The sequence below is a fragment of the Pangasianodon hypophthalmus genome, chromosome 19 (assembly GCF_027358585.1).
Source record: "Pangasianodon hypophthalmus isolate fPanHyp1 chromosome 19, fPanHyp1.pri, whole genome shotgun sequence".
Classification (NCBI taxonomy): domain Eukaryota; kingdom Metazoa; phylum Chordata; class Actinopteri; order Siluriformes; family Pangasiidae; genus Pangasianodon; species Pangasianodon hypophthalmus.
In genome coordinates this window covers 19,400,423-19,418,997 of record NC_069728.1, presented here as the reverse complement: position 1 = coordinate 19,418,997, position 18,575 = coordinate 19,400,423, and the positions used below count along the sequence as shown (strand labels likewise).

General features: G+C 42.0%; 1 protein-coding gene across 2 annotated transcripts in view; it reads right to left on the bottom strand.

Annotated features, from left to right (window-relative positions):
• prima1 (proline rich membrane anchor 1) overlaps positions 1-18,575 on the bottom strand; it is a 40,331-nt gene that overhangs the window by 17,232 nt on the left and 4,524 nt on the right. The window contains exons 2-3 of one of the 2 annotated variants that reach the window (XM_034313933.2): positions 15,349-15,499; positions 4,021-4,153 (exon numbers count right to left, since the gene is read on the bottom strand). In XM_034313933.2, coding sequence (XP_034169824.1) covers positions 4,021-4,153; positions 15,349-15,499 — 284 coding nt within the window. Of the gene's footprint in view, positions 1-4,020; positions 4,157-15,348; positions 15,500-18,575 lie in introns of both variants that reach the window. The other variant, XM_026948103.3, reaches the window with a different exon arrangement.

Sequence of the window (18,575 nt, the reverse complement as noted above, 5' to 3'; positions counted from 1 at the left end):
TATTTCCTACACTTTAGTATTCTGTGCACTTCAGTATTTCTTACACTTTAGTATTCAGTATACTTCAGTATTTCCTACACTTTAGTATTCAGTACACTTCAGTATTTCCTACACTTTAGTATTCAGTACACTTCAGTATTTCTTACACTTTAGTATTCTGTGCACTTCAGTATTTCCTACACTTTAGTATTCTGTGCACTTCAGTATTTCCTACACTTTAGTATTCAGTACGCTTCAGTATTTCTTACACTTTAGTATTCAGTACACTTCAGTATTTCCTACACTTTAGTATTCTGTGCACTTCAGTATTTCCTACACTTTAGTATTCAGTACGCTTCAGTATTTCTTACACTTTAGTATTCAGTATACTTCAGTATTTCCTACACTTTAGTATTCAGTACACTTCAGTATTTCCTACACTTTAGTATTCTGTACGCTTCAGTATTTCCTACACTTTAGTATTCTGTGCACTTCAGTATTTCCTACACTTTAGAATTCAGTACACTTCAGTATTTCCTACACTTTAGAATTCAGTACACTTCAGTATTTCCTACACTTTAGTATTCAGTACACTTCAGTATTTCCTACACTTTAGTATTCAGTACACTTCAGTATTTCTTACACTTTAGTATTCAGTACACTTCAGTATTTCCTACACTTTAGTATTCAGTACACTTCAGTATTTCCTACACTTTAGTACTCAGTACGCTTCAGTATTCCTGACTATCTAATTTATTCAGCTAGTTAAGTACTAGTTAAGAATTAGTGAATATGACCTATTGCCTTACTCTTGTCTACTCAGGTTGGCATTTCACAATAAGCTTGTTAATATCCTAGCCTTATCTGAGCATCCGGGCCAGGAGCCTGTGAGCTTTTTATCTGCTTTATCTCCAGGTTTTCTGAGGTGACAATGTGTCGGTGATTTCTCTGTTCTCCCAGCTGTTCCTCTGACAGTGTGTTATGGATTATTAAGATCAGGAACAGCTCAGGGATGCAATGCAATGATGCTGCATCTCATTTCACCTTAGAGCAATGTGAGAGGAACTCCAACCATGATGATTTGTCCTGTCCTCAAAAACCACTAGACTCTCTGCAAAATTAAAAACATCCTACAAAATGGAAGAATGCTCTTTAACCAAGGTTGGACAGAAATCAAACGACTGCACAGGATTCATTTATAAATAATGACTCTGATTTAGGGCAACAGCAATCCAGGTTTAGAAGGAAGATGGAATTGGATGGAGAGAAAGGGTTAGGGTGACTATAAATATCTGTAACAAAGGAGGCATAGAGATAGAAAAATCTGTCTAATAGAGCAGGCGATGGTCAGTACATGGGAAAAAAGAGAGATTGATAAACAAGAAACGGGAATCATTGATAACAAGGCTGTGAACTTACACAAACCAGAAAGATTGGCAAGACTTCGCAACGAGTAGAGGGAAATGCATGAGGATATATACTAATGAAACAGGACATAAACTGTTGTGAATTATGAGCATTTAGAACGAGGGTTAAGGTTAGGACATATGGTTTGGAAATAGATTTTTTTTTTCATTTCTGACAAACATGCTCAATCCATGCATTTGATTCTGTGTTAGCAGTCATAATGAGTAATTTTCACACAAAGACGCAAACTTAAAAGAGTAAAAGAGTCATTTTTACTTACTGACTGAATGATGCTTATTGTTAGGAAAGAAGAAGAACTCTGCAACATTTTTCTTACTCGTTTTTTCACACATTCTGTTTCCTGTGGTGAGATTGGCTAATGGTTCTTACATGTATCGAGTTTTAGCAATTCTTTGATGCCTAGCCTTCACTCAGGCATCAAGCAGCTGTACCTGCCACATTATTAAATGCACGAAATGTTTTTGCATGTTTCAGTGAATTTTGTCAGTAAAAACTTTTTTAAATATGACTGGCTTTGATAGAGCAAATGTAGGTTGAGGATCGATTCTAAAACCAACTTTACCAATACATCAGAATTTTGAGAAACATTCCTATTACATTGAGATACTGATACAAAAAAATGGATAAATGTTCTACATTTTCTGAGAGTATATGACTTTACTTTTTTGTTTAAGTGGCAGAAATGGTGTTCTACAGTCCAACAATAACCGAAAAGCCAGATTATGGAAAATGGAGAGAAATATCTTAAAAACCCCAAAACAGAATATGAGTAGTGATCTCTGGAGTACGAGTCGGAATAGGAGTAAAGACGTCTGACTTATTGTTGTTTCTGACTCAATCAGTATTTAGCCAATGTTCTGTTTAGCAACATTAAGAGCATCGAGTCTGGTTGTAAGTGTGGCCTTCCTCCAATTCACCCAGCTGAAGTTTTTGGGGAAATGACATATGCGAGACAGATGATGACATAAAAGTGACATAATGAAATGTGAACAGTCTTTAATGTTCCATCTGTAATGTGCAGAACTAATTCAGAACACTTGATTGAAACTGCAAAACTGCTTTAACCTAAACAAATTTGTCAAATGTTAATTGCTTGTGAATGGATGAAGAATCAGACGTTGATGTGTTAATTAAATCTGTAGTAATTATCAAAGCCAGCGTTTCTCCTGACAGGTCAAGTTACAGGAAGTGACAGAAGAAAAGAACTACATGTATGACACAGAGCTAATAATAACAACATCATACTGACACACTGATCACTTATACACCACATGATATATTTATTAACAATTCAAAAATCAAGATGGGTGGGACTTTGATTTGGACAGGTGAGTATGAATTTGATTTGGACAGGTGAGTATGAATTTGATTTGGACAGGTGAGTATGAATTTGATTTGGACAGATGAGTATGATTTTGATTTGGACAGATGAGTATGAATTTGATTTGGACAGATGAGTATGAATTTGATTTGGACAGGTGAGTATGAATTTGATTTGGACAGATGAGTATGATTTTGATTTGGACAGATGAGTATGAATTTGATTTGGACAGGTGAGTATGATTTTGATTTGGACAGATGAGTGTGATTTTGTTTTGGACAGATGAGTATGAATTTGATTTGGACAGGTGAGTATGATTTTGATTTGGACAGATGAGTATGATTTTGATTTGGACAGATGAGTATGACTTTGATTTGGACAGATGAGTATGAATTTGATTTGGACAGGTGAGTATGATTTTGATTTGGACAGATGAGTATGAATTTGATTTGGACAGGTGAGTATGATTTTGATTTGGACAGATGAGTGTGATTTTGTTTTGGACAGATGAGTATGAATTTGATTTGGACAGGTGAGTATGATTTTGATTTGGACAGATGAGTATGATTTTGATTTGGACAGATGAGTATGATTTTGATTTGGACAGGTGAGTATGAATTTGATTTGGACAGATGAGTATGATTTTGATTTGGACAGATGAGTATGATTTTGATTTGGACAGATGAGTATGATTTTGATTTGGACAGATGAGTATGAATTTGATTTGGACAGATGAGTATGATTTTGATTTGGACAGATGAGTATGATTTTGATTTGGACAGATGAGTATGATTTTGATTTGGACAGATGAGTATGAATTTGATTTGGACAGATGAGTATGATTTTGATTTGGACAGATGAGTATGAATTTGATTTGGACAGATGAGTATGATTTTGATTTGGACAGATGAGTATGAATTTGATTTGGACAGATGAGTATGATTTTGATTTGGACAGATGAGTATGAATTTGATTTGGACAGGTGAGTATGATTTTGATTTGGACAGATGAGTATGAATTTGATTTGGACAGGTGAGTATGATTTTGATTTGGACAGGTGAGTATGATTTTGATTTGGACAGATGAGTATGAATTTGATTTGGACAGGTGAGTATGATTTTGATTTGGACAGATGAGTATGAATTTGATTTGGACAGGTGAGTGGGGCTTTGATTTGGACAGATGGGACAGATGATTATGACTTTACACACCCACATTCCATATCAGTAAAGAGAGGCCGTGTGGGTGTTTCTGGACATTTTGATGATTGAGGGCACTAAATTAAATCTTACCTCTTGATAGTTTTGTAGCAGATGATGACCGTGAGGAAAAGGAAGACGACTGATGCACAGCTCACCGTCCCCAGCACCAAAATCTCCACCTCTCTTCCCCAGGGCTTCACAGGAGGAGACACACTGGATGGAGCTACTACAAGATAAAAGAGAGAGAGAGAGAGAGAACTAAATGAGTGAGGTTCTGTGGAGGCAGATGCTCCAGTGTCTCCTCCGTCACCTGTAAAGCTCCGGGGTATTGTTAAGAAACCGCAGCGCTTTGCACCACTCCATTCATCATCCCCGTATCCGAGAGGTGCTTTCACTCGGCCCATTACGCAGCACCAGATTAGCGCTTCAGGCTAAGCCACACCTCCTGTGCCACTTTAAAGTTTTCCTGCGGTTGCTGTGTTTTATCGAGTGTGGATTTTAATGGTGGGAGAGGAGTTAACGGCCCTGTTCATCTGCATGAGCACACAAGTGCCGCATCGTCCTCTTTTTCTCACTGCCGAGCTCCAGATTCAGCATTTTCCTCTCCTCATTAACATACACACATATACTATAGAGAGTTCATTAGCACCAGAGAAATGCTAATGCCTCTGTGAACTACTTATCTATCCGTCTTCAGCATTTAATCAAAGGTCAGCACTAACATGGTAATTTTTTTCAAAGCTTTCCGTCCTTAGACCCATGCCTCGACACAATTCTGTCTACAGATATTTCCTTCAACCTCATGAATGTTTTTTACTCAAGTTTAACTCGAATCAAGTTCAAAGAACCTTTTAAGGATTGATAGCTTTGGTGTTACGAAGGGTCTGAAAACAAATGTACACAAATGCGTGAATTTTTGTTGATAAATATTCCAGTTCTGCTGGAATGATGTTACGGTAAACTTTTAATCTTTAGGGAAAATGTAATGAGTTTCCTCCACAGAAAGAGGTCAACATGTTCCAGATGTGCAAATCTGGTGTAAAAACAAAAACAAGCGCAGCCTGCGCTACAAATACTCCCATGGTATTAAACCACAGTGATTAAAAGCTAATAGCTGAATTAATCGCCCCATTTATCTCCAGTGTGAATTAAATCCACACACAGCACTGCTGTTTAATAACCTGATCGCTGCTGAGAAACTCGTTAATGCTGATTGAACAACCACAAACGAATAAATGAGGAAATGACCCAAACGGAGAGATTGTGACTCATGTATCAATCAAAGGCTTGGACATAATGGACAAGAAGATGCAGAAAAAACATATGAAAAAGTTCAGGTTTATCAGATGCAATAGATTAGCAAGTTGCAAATGCACCACAGTTTCAATCTTTCTTTTGTGTTTAAGCATCAATTAAACACAGACTGAGTTAATCACCAGAGACAGAATCATTTTTATGGAAATTGCATTTTATGGAAATTGTATGAAATGTGTCCATGATATAAAAATGACATTGTTATTATTTACATATAAAAAATAGACCCTCAGCACTGTTTTTTCTCATTTATTGAGGAACCACTGAGAAGTTCAGAGCCTTCCATATGCTATTCGACTATAAACAGAAGAACAAACATCTCATTTAACTGAAAAAACAACAATAAAAATGACCAAGATTATAAAATATCAGTCATTTGGAATTTATTCTAATTACATTATTGTTTCTATAGTAACAGCTCATTCACAGGGACTCGTACAGCACACGCTCCACATTTAAAAAAAATTATTGATATGGTGAAGTTTTCTGTAAGGAGATGTTTACTTAAAATTTATGGAAGGAGTCTCCAGTGTCAGAGCTATAGCTGTAACTTAAGGACAACTTTAAGGACAGAGGAGATTACTGTATATCTTTGTGGTATTTTTGGTAACACGACAGACAGCATTATTTTTGTCTTAGAGAAGAGAAAAGAGAGGCTGGTGAAGGAATGAATGTTTCTAGCTGCTATAACGGAACTGAAAACTGTAATTCCACAACATTAACAGATACAAATTGTAAACTTTGGCAAATTGCTGTGGTATAAAAGGAATAAATCACTTGGGGACATGCAATCATAGGAAAATAATCAAATACAGTGTGTGTGTGTGTGAGAGAGAGAGACATCAGGGTTGATAATGCATGTGTGTGAGATATGAAGCTTGATAAAGTGTGTGTGCATCCCAGTGGAAGGAGATTTAAAGTGGAGGTGTGTGTGTGTGTGTGTGTGTGTGTGTGTGTGTGTGATTAAACAGTAGTGAGCATATCACAGATCACAGATAACATGATGGCAGCTTTATTAGATTAGACTATTTTTATATCTGCTCTCTGCTTTAATGCAGTTACACAGCTCTGGCCTTCCCCAACTAAACTCATTTTATAACCAGAGGACCAACAGAGCCCATACATGAACACAACAACAAAAACAACAACAACAACACAACAACAACACAACAACAACAACACAACATGCACTTACTTTGAGAGAACGTCTGCAGATCGGTAACTATTAAAAACTTTGTTGGAGGAGTTTCAAACTTTTTTTCAATTAGCATGAGAACAATGTATAGAGAGTTTATAATAATAATAATAATAATAATAATAATAATAATAATAATAATGGGTTCATATTCAGGAAGTAGTTTATTCTGCACAATAAAGTGAAGAATTCATGACACCAGAGAAGGTAAATAAGACTCAGACACGCCCATCTCTTACTCAGACACGCCTATGTGTGTCCCTCAGTCATGCCCATCTGTCTCACTCAGTCCATCTGTCACACTCAGACACAGCCATCGTTTCCACTCAGACATGCCATGTGTCTCACTTGGACACGCCCATCTGTCCCACTCAAACACAACCATATGTTCCATATGGATCATTCAAAGGCATGTCCAACATTCCCCCAAACACATGCTCATCATTCCCCCAAACACATACCCATCATTCCCCCAAACACATACCCATCATTCCCCCAAACACATGCCCATCATTCCCCCAAACACATGCCCATCACCCCCCAAACACATACCCATCATTCCCCCAAACACATGCCCATCATTCCCCCAAACACATACTCATCATTCCCCCAAACACATGCCCATCAGCCCCCCAAACACATACCCATCATTCCCCCAAACACATGCCCATCATTCCCCCAAACACATACCCATCAGCCCCCAAACACATGCTCATCATTCCCCCAAACACATACCCATCATTCCCCCAAACACATATGCATCATTCCCCCAAACACATACCCATCATTCCCCCAAACACATACCCATCAGCCCCCAAACACATGCCCATCAGCCCCCAAACACATGCCCATCATTCCCCAAACACATGCCCATCAGCCCCCAAACACATGCCCATCATTCCCCCAAACACATACCCATCATTCCCCCAAACACATACCCATCAGCCCCCCAAACACATGCCCATCAGCCCCCAAACACATGCCCATCAGCCCCCAAACACATGCCCATCATTCCCCCAAACACATGCCCATCAGCCCCCAAACACATGCCCATCATTCCCCCAAACACATGCCCATCAGCCCCCAAACACATGCCCATCAGCCCCCAAACACATGCCCATCAGCCCCCGAAACACATGCCCATCATTCCCCAAACACATGCCCATCAGCCCCCAAACACATGCCCATCATTCCCCAAACACATGCCCATCAGCCCCCAAACACATGCCCATCAGCCCCCAAACACATGCCCATCATTCCCCAAACACATGCCCATCAGCCCCCAAACACATGCCCATCATTCCCCAAACACATGCCCATCAGCCCCCAAACACATGCCCATCATTCCCCCAAACACATACCCATCATTCCCCCAAACACATACCCATCAGCCCCCCAAACACATGCCCATCAGCCCCCAAACACATGCCCATCATTCCCCCAAACACATGCCCATCAGCCCCCAAACACATGCCCATCATTCCCCCAAACACATGCCCATCAGCCCCCAAACACATGCCCATCAGCCCCCAAACACATGCCCATCAGCCCCCGAAACACATGCCCATCATTCCCCCAAACACATGCCCATCAGCCCCCAAACACATGCCCATCATTCCCCAAACACATGCCCATCAGCCCCCAAACACATGCCCATCATTCCCCAAACACATGCCCATCATTCCCCCAAACACATACCCATCAGCCCCCCAAACACATGCCCATCATTCCCCCAAACACATGCCCATCAGCCCCCAAACACATGCCCATCAGCCCCCAAACACATGCCCATCATTCCCCCAAACACATGCCCATCATTCCCCCAAACACATGCCCATCAGCCCCCAATCACATACCCATCAGCCCCCCAAACACATGCCCATCAGCCCCCAAACACATGCCCATCAGCCCCCAAACACATACCCATCAGCCCCCCAAACACATGCCCATCATTCCCCCAAACACATGCCCATCAGCCCCCAAACACATACCCATCATTCCCCCAAACACATGCCCATCAGCCCCCAAACACATGCCCAACATTCCGCCAAAGACATGCCCAACATTCCCATAATGATACACCTATCAGTTCCCCAAAGACACGCCCATCATTTCCCTGATGATATGCTCATCAGACTGAAATTGCTAGAGTGCAAAGCTGGCATTAGACAGATAACTGATAACAGATAACTGCCTGACTAAAGGTTTCACTGCAGTTATGAAATATGAAAGTAATACATTTCAAATATACTGAATGTACACAGTACTGTAATATAACCACGTGGTAAAAATAAAACATAAATTGTGTCCTGAAATCCTAAATTGTACTAAATTTGTCCTGAACTTCAATCAGCTCATTTCTAAAAGCTCTGCTTCTTATTTCAGTTTGTGAGTCACACTGAGACGAGGATCATCAAACTGACAGCGTTCACTCACTCCATCACTCCATCCTCTTACAAAGCATCATTCACTCTACACTGCGGACTGGCATCTCTCTCTCTCTCTCTCTCTCACACACACACACACACACACACACACACTCTTTACTCTGGATGACGGGAGCACTTGTGGGTTTCCATCCCTGTGGGTGGCTCATCCACACTCACGACAGCGTGCAGCAGAGCAAAGGGCAATGCCGAGCCTGCAGGCACCGCAGCCTCCCCCGGACTACTACTGTTAGTCATCACCAGGCACAAAATCACTCCATCACTCCATCACTCCATCACAGATCAGCAACGGAGAAGAGACTACGTAAAAATGAGGTCGCAGTGTTCCACGTTCATTTATAAAAACACATAAAGACATGAAAGTGGAAAGAAGTGAAGGCTCATATTAGTGCAAGTGCAGGAGACTAGTGTACACTGGTGAAATTTATCATTATTATTATTATTGTTATGATTATTATTATTGTGGGCCACATTTATTTACACACGTTTATATCTAGCATTCAAAAAAGACATGAAACAAAAAAAGCTGAAGTGATGGAGTCATAGAGATTGATCATACATGAATAATTTTCTTAATTATAATAATTATTTCTACTCTTTTCCCCACATAAATATTCTCTGCAATGGTTTATTTGAAAAGCTGCTACTCTAAACAAGTGAGTAAAACAGGACACCGATGATGGTGATAATGGAGATGAAAAAGATGATGGAGATGATGGAGACAATGGAGATGATGCAGATAGTGGAGATGATGGAGATGATAAAGATGATGGAAATTGTAGAGACGATGGAGAGAATGTAGATGGTAGAGATGATAGAGATGATGAAGATGATGGACATGGTAGAGGTGATTGAGATGACAGATGATGGAGATGATAAAGATGATAAAAGTGATAAAGATGATAGAAAAAGTGCAGATGGTGGAGAGGATCGAGATGATAAACATGATCGAGATGATTGAGATGATGGAGATGATTGAGATGGTGGCGATGATGGAGATGATAAAGATGATAAACATGATAAAGATGATTGAGATGATAGAGATGATAAAGGTGATAAAGATGATGGAAGTGATGGAGATGATTGAGATGGTGGAGATGCTGGAGATGATAAAGATGATAAAGGTGATAAAGATGATGGAAATGATGCAGATGGTGGAGATGATTGAGATGATGGAAATGATGCAGATGGTGGAGATAACGGAGATGATAAAGATGATAAAGGTGATGAAGATGATGGAGATGATGCAGATGGTGGAGATGATGGTCTAGTTGAGGTTTTAGCGTCTAACCCGCTTCTTCCTGTCTGTATGGCTCTCAGCCAATAACCATCAATCTGCTAATGCTGCTCTTTTACTAATGTCCTCTCTGATAAGCCTGAGGTACAGAGAGAACAGTGTGTGTGTGTGCGTGTGTGTGTGTGTGTGTGTGTGTATGTAGGAAACATAGCTATTAGTCATTCTGTGATGTGACACAGGATGTTATATTTTCAGGTGTTATAACTGTTGTCATAAAGTATGTGTAATAATATTTGTTTTAAACCATATGTTCATTAGAGAGCAATGATGTCATGATAATAAACATATAGTTATTTTATTAAATATTAACGTTAATATTAAATAACATGGACATCAACTGCTATGACGTATATGATATGGCTATGTAGGATCCCAGTAAAGTGTTAGCAATAAATACCGTATCTAGTAACCCAGCATTGTTGAATTCTGGATTCTGATTGGTCGGAAGGTGTTGATTAGTTTTCTATAATGACAGTAGTGCAGGTTTATATTTATATTCTCGTTAATAAGTTATAGTTTCTATAGGAACGGCTATAGATCTATAGAATCATAGGTGGACGCTCCATATGAATGGAATAAAAAATGCGTGCAATAGTTCATATGTAAGGAGATGTTTAATTTATCTTTATGGAAGGAGTCTCCAGTGTCAGTGCTTTGTAACAGTCAGAGCTAAAGCATCTTCAGGACAGAGGAGTTTACAGTTCTTTGTGGTTTCTTGGTGACATGACAAGCTGTGTTTGTTTGTATTATTCATTTAAGAGAGAGAAAAAACAGAGGCTGGGAAGGAAATGACTGTTTATTGCTGCTATAACGTAAGTGAACTCGTATTGTGGATGTTCTATAACATTAAATGTAACTATAAACGGATAAAAAAGTATGATGTGTCATTATTTAATACATACAAATTTGTAACAGTTGGCAAAGTGCTGTAGCATAAGAGGAATAAAACACTTGGGGCCATGCTGTTACAGGAAAATAATCACTTCAGTGTGGTAAGGCTAACTGCTGATGAGAAATTAGTTACAGTTATTCACGGCTTCGTTGAAATATCGCAGAAATTAACAGTATATTTGGATCATTGTTACCTGACAGAGTGTGAGATGAATTTTTTCGGATCTAAACACACTCCAGTCTGTCAGCAGCGCATCGTGATGTGGTGTTTTTTTTTGATGAATTAATGAATGGCCATGAATAATTACTTGCCCCACTTTGTAAAGCTTTAATTAATGCTGACATGTTCTGAAATAGAATAAACAGGATGATATACTCATGATAAGGATCATCTGGATTTGGGAGGGTGGATGATGAGGAGGAGAAAGAGGAGGAGGAGAGGCAGGAGGGAAGGATGATGGACAGGATGGGGCGTGAGGTTGACAGGCCCTCCAGGGAGAGAGACAGGAAAAGAGGATCTCACGTCCTATCAGAGCTCTGTGTGTTGACCTCTTGTTTATACCAAACACACAAATTTCACATTCCATCATTCAGGCAAGATGGAGGACACAAAGTATTAATAATAACGAATTATTTAATGAAATCATGGCTAAAAGGAATACTAAGAATCCGCTGTTACTGGTATGTAAGTGCAGGGTAATATTAAAGGAGTGAAAAATCAAGTAGTCACACATATTCACTGAAGGGGAGGTGTATTCGAGATTATTATTATTATTATTTAACTTACTAATTAGAATCAGTGTGGGTCGTATTTAGACTGAAGTCCAAAGATTAAATCAAAATGTACATGGGAAACGTTCCTCATATTCAGAATCGGGTTACACACATGCAACACTTCAAGAGATTTTTCTGAGCTCCACATTCAGATTATTACAATCACCTGCATGTAGTTCATGCCTCCGAGGTGGCCAGAGTACAAGCAGAGAGACAGAGAGAGAGACAGACAGACAGAGAGAGAGAGAGAGAGAGAGAGACAGACAGACAGAGAGAGAGAGAGACATACAGAGAAACAGCAAGACCCACAGAGAGACAGAAACATAGCGAGAAAGAGACAAACAGAGAGAGATAGATACATACATACAGAGAAAGAGCGAGACAAACGTACACAGAGTGAGACATAGAGAGAAAGAGAGAGATAGATATATACTCAGTTCTGTGCAAAAGTCTCAGGCACATGCAAAGAAATGCTGTAGAGCAAAGATGCCTTCAAAAATAATGAAATTAAATGTTTCTACATTAAGAAAAGTACTATAAAGAGCAGTAAGCAGTAATAAATGTAACAAAGTCAATATTGAATGTGACGACCTTTTGCTTTTTTTTTAAATAAAGCAGTATCTGAGGTGCAGTGTGTGCAGTTTTATAAGGAAATGAGCTGGAAGTGTTACTGAGCATCTTGCAGAAGCAGCCACAGTTCTTCTGGAGACTTTGACTGTCGACTCGCTTGTTATTTCTGCAGCGAAACCCAGCAGCCTTCATTCTGTTTTTATCTGAAAAGTGTCTCTTATGGAATCTGCTGCTTTCTTTACTGACATACAAACATTTTCTGTAACGTTTCATTTTGTGCTGGAAAACTAATGTTTGGAATCTAAAATGTGTTTGTACTGACTTGAAGTCTTAAAATAAACATCTATAACAAAGTTTGTACTAGAAAATAGGGTGCCAAGACTTTTGCACAGTAGTGTACATACAGAGAAAGAGCGGGGCTAACACAGAGAGAGACAAACAGAGAGAGAGATTCAGAAAAAGAGAGAGACATAAACAGAGAGAGATACAGAGAGACATGTATAGAGCTAGACAGAGTTATAGAGTTAAACAGAGAGTGTAAGTGTCATACTATTGGTCATAAATAATCACAGAACCTGTCGGCCAATCAAAATCGAGTATTTTCAGTGGCAGTGGTATAAGTGTGTTTAGTGGCCTAGTGTTGGATGCTCTAAAAAATGAGCTAATCATTCTGACGCATTCGATTACGAGTCTAAATCTTTTTTTTTAGAAACTGCGCTTTTTGCTCCATGACGAGTGTTTCACACATCAACAAATAAATCTATCGATTACTGATCATGCAATACTGCGCACTAGAATAAAAGCTTTATCCTCCAGTCAGTCTGATGGAACATGATGCTGATTAATGTGAGGTCCTGAGCCTCACACACACACACACACACACACACACACACACACACACACACACTGAGCGCCCCTGTATCATGTCGGAGGAGCACCGTCTGCCTCTCATGCCCTTTTTTGGGCGTAAAGGAGTGTGTTCTTCCCCAAGAGCCTGTGAGCAATTGTGAATAATCGACTTCCCTCGTCTACATGCTCAGCTGTTGCGCTAAAAATAAACTCCTGCTAATCTGGCAATAAAACGCGCCAGAGTTCAGGCCCAGTGAGCGCCGTGTGAATGTTTAGACGCGTATAAACAGGGCGTGTTGAGAGAAACAAAGCTCTGGGGATGGAGGTGTAAAACATGTGTAATTGTTGCCATGGTGCAGTTTTCTTCTTCTAAGCAGGCTTTTATGGAAGGAGTCTCCAGTTTCAGTGCTTTGTAACAGTTAGAGGTAAAGCTGTAACTCCACTTCATCACACCACAGCTCCTCATCCAACACCACCACAGTGTACACCACCTCACACACTCAACATCAGGGTTACACCACCTCCTCATCCAACACCACCACAGTGTACACCACCTCACACACTCAACATCAGGGTTACACCACCTCCTCATCCAACACCACCACAGTGTACACCACCTCACACACTCAACATCAGGGTTACACCACCTCCACATCCAACACCGCCACTGTGTACACCACCTCACACACTCAACATCAGGGTTACACCACCTCCTCATCCAACACCACCACAGTGTACACCACCTCACACACTCAACATCAGGGTTACACCACCTCCTCATCCAACACCACCACAGTGTACACCACCTCACACACTCAACAACAGGGTTACACCACCTCCTCATCCAACACCGCCACTGTGTACACCACCTCACACACTCAACATCAGGGTTACACCACCTCCTCATCCAACACCACCACTGTGTACACCACCTCACACACTCAACATCAGGGTTACACCACCTCCTCATCCAACACCACCACAGTGTACACCACCTCACACACTCAACATCAGGGTTACACCACCTCCTCATCCAACACCACCACAGTGTACACCACCTCACACACTCAACATCAGGGTTACACCACCTCCTCATCCAACACCACCACTGTGTACACCACCTCACACACTCAACATCAGGGTTACACCACCTCCACATCCAACACCACCACAGTGTACACCACCTCACACACTCAACATCAGGGTTACACCACCTCCTCATCCAACACCACCACAGTGTACACCACCTCACACACTCAACAACAGGGTTACACCACCTCCTCATCCAACACCGCCACTGTGTACACCACCTCACACACTCAACATCAGGGTTACACCACCTCCTCATCCAACACCACCACTGTGTACACCACCTCACACACTCAACATCAGGGTTACACCACCTCCTCATCCAACACCAACACCGCCACAGTGTACACCACCTCACACACTCAACATCAGGGTTACACCACCTCCTCATCCAACACCAACACCGCCACAGTGTACACCACCTCACACACTCAACATCAGGGTTACACCACCTCCTCATCCAACACCAACACCACCACAGTGTACACCACCTCACACACTCAACATCAGGGTTACACCACCTCCTCATCCAACACCGCCACTGTGTACACCACCTCACACACTCAACATCAGGGTTACACCACCTCCTCATCCAACACCACCACAGTGTACACCACCTCACACACTCAACATCAGGGTTACACCACCTCCTCATCCAACACCACCACAGTGTACACCACCTCACACACTCAACATCAGGGTTACACCACCTCCTCATCCAACACCACCACAGTGTACACCACCTCACACACTCAACATCAGGGTTACACCACCTCCTCATCCAACACCACCACAGTGTACACCACCTCAGTTTTAACTTTAAGAACTTTATTCTGAAAGTTAAGAAAGTTTAGGGACCTATTTATTTATACACTATTTAAAATTTATTTTCATATGTAAGAAATATGTAAGTAATGAAACAAACAAATAAAAATGAGGTAAGTGAACAAACATGGTGTGTGTGTGTGTGTGTGTGTGTGTGTGTATCTGACCTGTAGGAGAGAAGAGTCTGGGTGGAGGTGGTGGAGGAGGAGGTGGAGGTAGCAGTGGGTATGGTCTGCAGTGACAGGGCAGGTGGCAGGTGTCCTCCAGGCGCACAGCGGGGGTTCCAGAGCAGGACTTCCGCAGCTCTCCATGAGCGTGCTGAGGAGAAGACGAGAAAAATGTCAGGAACACAATCTGCTCCTTTATCTTTATTTTATCTATCTATCTATCTATCTATCTACCTACCTATCTCTGTGTCTGTCTGTCTGTCTGTCTGTCTATCTATGTATGCATGTGTATCAATTTTTATCCCCCCTTTCCCCCCATTTTTTTATTTTTGCATTTTTTTTTCATTAAAACCTGAAAAAAGAAAAAAGAGAATAATATATTTGATTTTTTTTTCAATTTATATTCTTTTTTCCCCAACTTTTTTGCGTTTACAAAAGAAAAATAGGATTTTTTTTTTCAATTTTCTTTGAAAGAATTTAACTTTTTTCTTTAGCATATTTACTCACTGAAAACTGAAAATTTTCTTTTTTTAATTAAAAGAAACCTATCTTTTACATTTTCCCCCTTTTTAATTATTCAACTAAAACCATAAAATTTCATTTTAGCCCATGTTTTAGACCAGCTGAAATTGCTTTTGCAACTCTATTTAAAGTAAACAATTTACGGACAACTAATGGCAGAGAAGCGACGACAGTTGGTGGACCTTGAAACCCAGATTAACCTCCTGTCGCAAGCCCTCACCTCCACCACGCCAGACCATGCAGCAGCCTTGACAGCCAGCTCGCTGATGCCGCTACCGGAAAATTTCTCAGATGATGCATCTCACTGTAAACGGTTTTTACTGCAATGATCTCTGTATTTCGGCAGCCATGATGGGATGTCAGAGCCACAGAAGATTGCACGCTTCCTGAACCTGATCACTGGCAAAGCGCTTAAGTGGAATTCAGCAGTGTGGGAACAAGGGGGCGAGCCCACCACCTCATATGCGCAGTTTGCTGAGCTGTTTCGCCACATGTTTGATCACTCATCAGAGGACAGGGAATCCGGGGAGCCTTACATACAGTCTCATGCTGAAAACCCAGCTCCTCCTTCTTTGAGTCAGCATATGCCACCTAGAGCAGGTTACACTTCTAGTCATTGTTACATCCAAGCAATCCATCATCCTGGGCTTTCCATGGTTTCAGCTCCACAATCCCTAGATTTTCTTGTCCAAAAAGCAACTCACCCGCTGGTCTTCATATTATCATCGCCAATGTATCCAGGCCCCTCAGTTCAGCCTGGCTTCGACCACAGTGGAAAGCCTAGATGACCACACTCCCCTCACAATTCCCCCTGAATACCAGGACCTGAAAGAAGTTTTCAGAAAGGCCAAGGACAGAGGGCTTCTCCCTCATCGCCCATATGACTGCTCCATTGAGCTGCTACCTGGAACCACTCCCCTTGTAACCAGAGTGGCAGAACAACAAGCAATGGAGGAAGTGCTCCAACAGGGGTACATCAGACCCTCCATTTGACCCCCATCAGCTGGGTTCTTCTTTGTGGAGAAGAAAGGGGGCGGTGTCAAACCTTGTATAGATTATCAGGGTTTAAATCAGATCTCTGTGAAGTACCAGTATCCCCTGCCTATATTCCCCACAGCCCTGGAACAGCTCCGCTCAGCCCAAATTTTCACAAAGGTGGACCTCCGCATTGCATACAGACTGGTGCATATCAGAGAGAGCGATTGGGAAACAGTGTTTAGCACCACCTCTGGCCACAATGAGTACTGCGTGATGCCTTATGGGCTCTCTTGCACCCCCTTGGTGTTCCAGCCCTTGATCAATGACCTCTTATGGGATGTGCTTCGAAACCCATGTTTATCATGTCCGTCAGGTTCTCCAGTGGCTCATGCAGCACCAGCTCTATGTAAAAGGGGAAAAGTGTGAGTTCCATAATAACACCATCTCCTTCCTGGGCTATATCATCAGCCTGGACGGCATCTCCATGTAACAGTCCAATGTGGCTGCCATCACTAACTGACCTACGCCCTGGACAGTCAAAGTTCTGCAATGGTTCCTAGGATATGTCAACTTTTACCAGTGCTTTATCCAGGGTTTCAGTTACATAGCTTACCCGCTAACATCACTCGTTCAGAAAAAAACCCAGTGCCCTGCTGCTGAGGAGGCCCTAAACCAGTGTTCACCACTGCTCCTATCCTCAAGCACTCTGATCCTGCTAAGCCCTTCATTGTGGAGGTCTGTGCTTCCGAGTCGGGGGTGGGAGCTGTCCTGTCTCAGTGGTTCAGGGAAAAGCTGAAGCTGCATCCCATTGCATTCGTTTCCCACAAGCCCTGGAGGAGTGGCGGCACTGGCTGGAGGGGGCCGTTCACCCATTTACTATCTTCATGGATCATAAAAACCTGAAGTACTTCAAGTCAGCCAAATGCCTGAACCCACGTCAAGCCCACTGCTCCCTTATCTTTGCCTGGTCCCAGTTTACTTTGTCATATCGCCCCGGCTCAAAAACACCAAGATGGATGCCCTGTCATGTATTCACACTGCTGAGCCATGTGAAAGCATTGAGGAGCGCATTCTACCCGTCTCCTGCTTTGTAGGCACCATCGACTCAGAACTGGATCGGGCTATTGCTTGCACCCCTTGACAGCTGATTCCTTGGTCATGCTCCCCAAACAAGCTCTTTGTACTGGCCCCGCTAAGAACCAAACTCATCACCTGGGCACACAATGCAATAGCCACAGGCCATCCTGGCACACAGCACGCCTACCACCTGTTGTGGGGCAAGTACTGGTGGCTGAACATGTTCACTGACATCCTATGACATCCTGCACTGCCTGTGCTCAATCTAAGGTGCCCTGAACCCTGCCTCCCAGCAAACTCCTGCTGCTGCCCCACCACTACGGCCCTGGTGACACATTGCCATGGATTTTATCACTGACCTGCCAGAGTCCTGAGACCACACCGTGATCCTGGTAATTACTGACTGCTTCTCAAAGTCCCTACTTCTAATCCCACTCTTAAACCTACCCTCAGCCTTCACCACCGCAGAACTTCTCTTCAGCCATGTGTTCCTGTACTTTGGGAACCCAGAGGATATAGTGAGTGACCAAGGCCCCAGTTCACCTCTTGCATGTGGGCCAGCTTTACGTAGAAGTTGGGGGTAACCATCAGTCTAACTTCAGGGTACCATGTGCAAGCTAATGGCCAGGTGGAATGGGCAAATCAAGAGA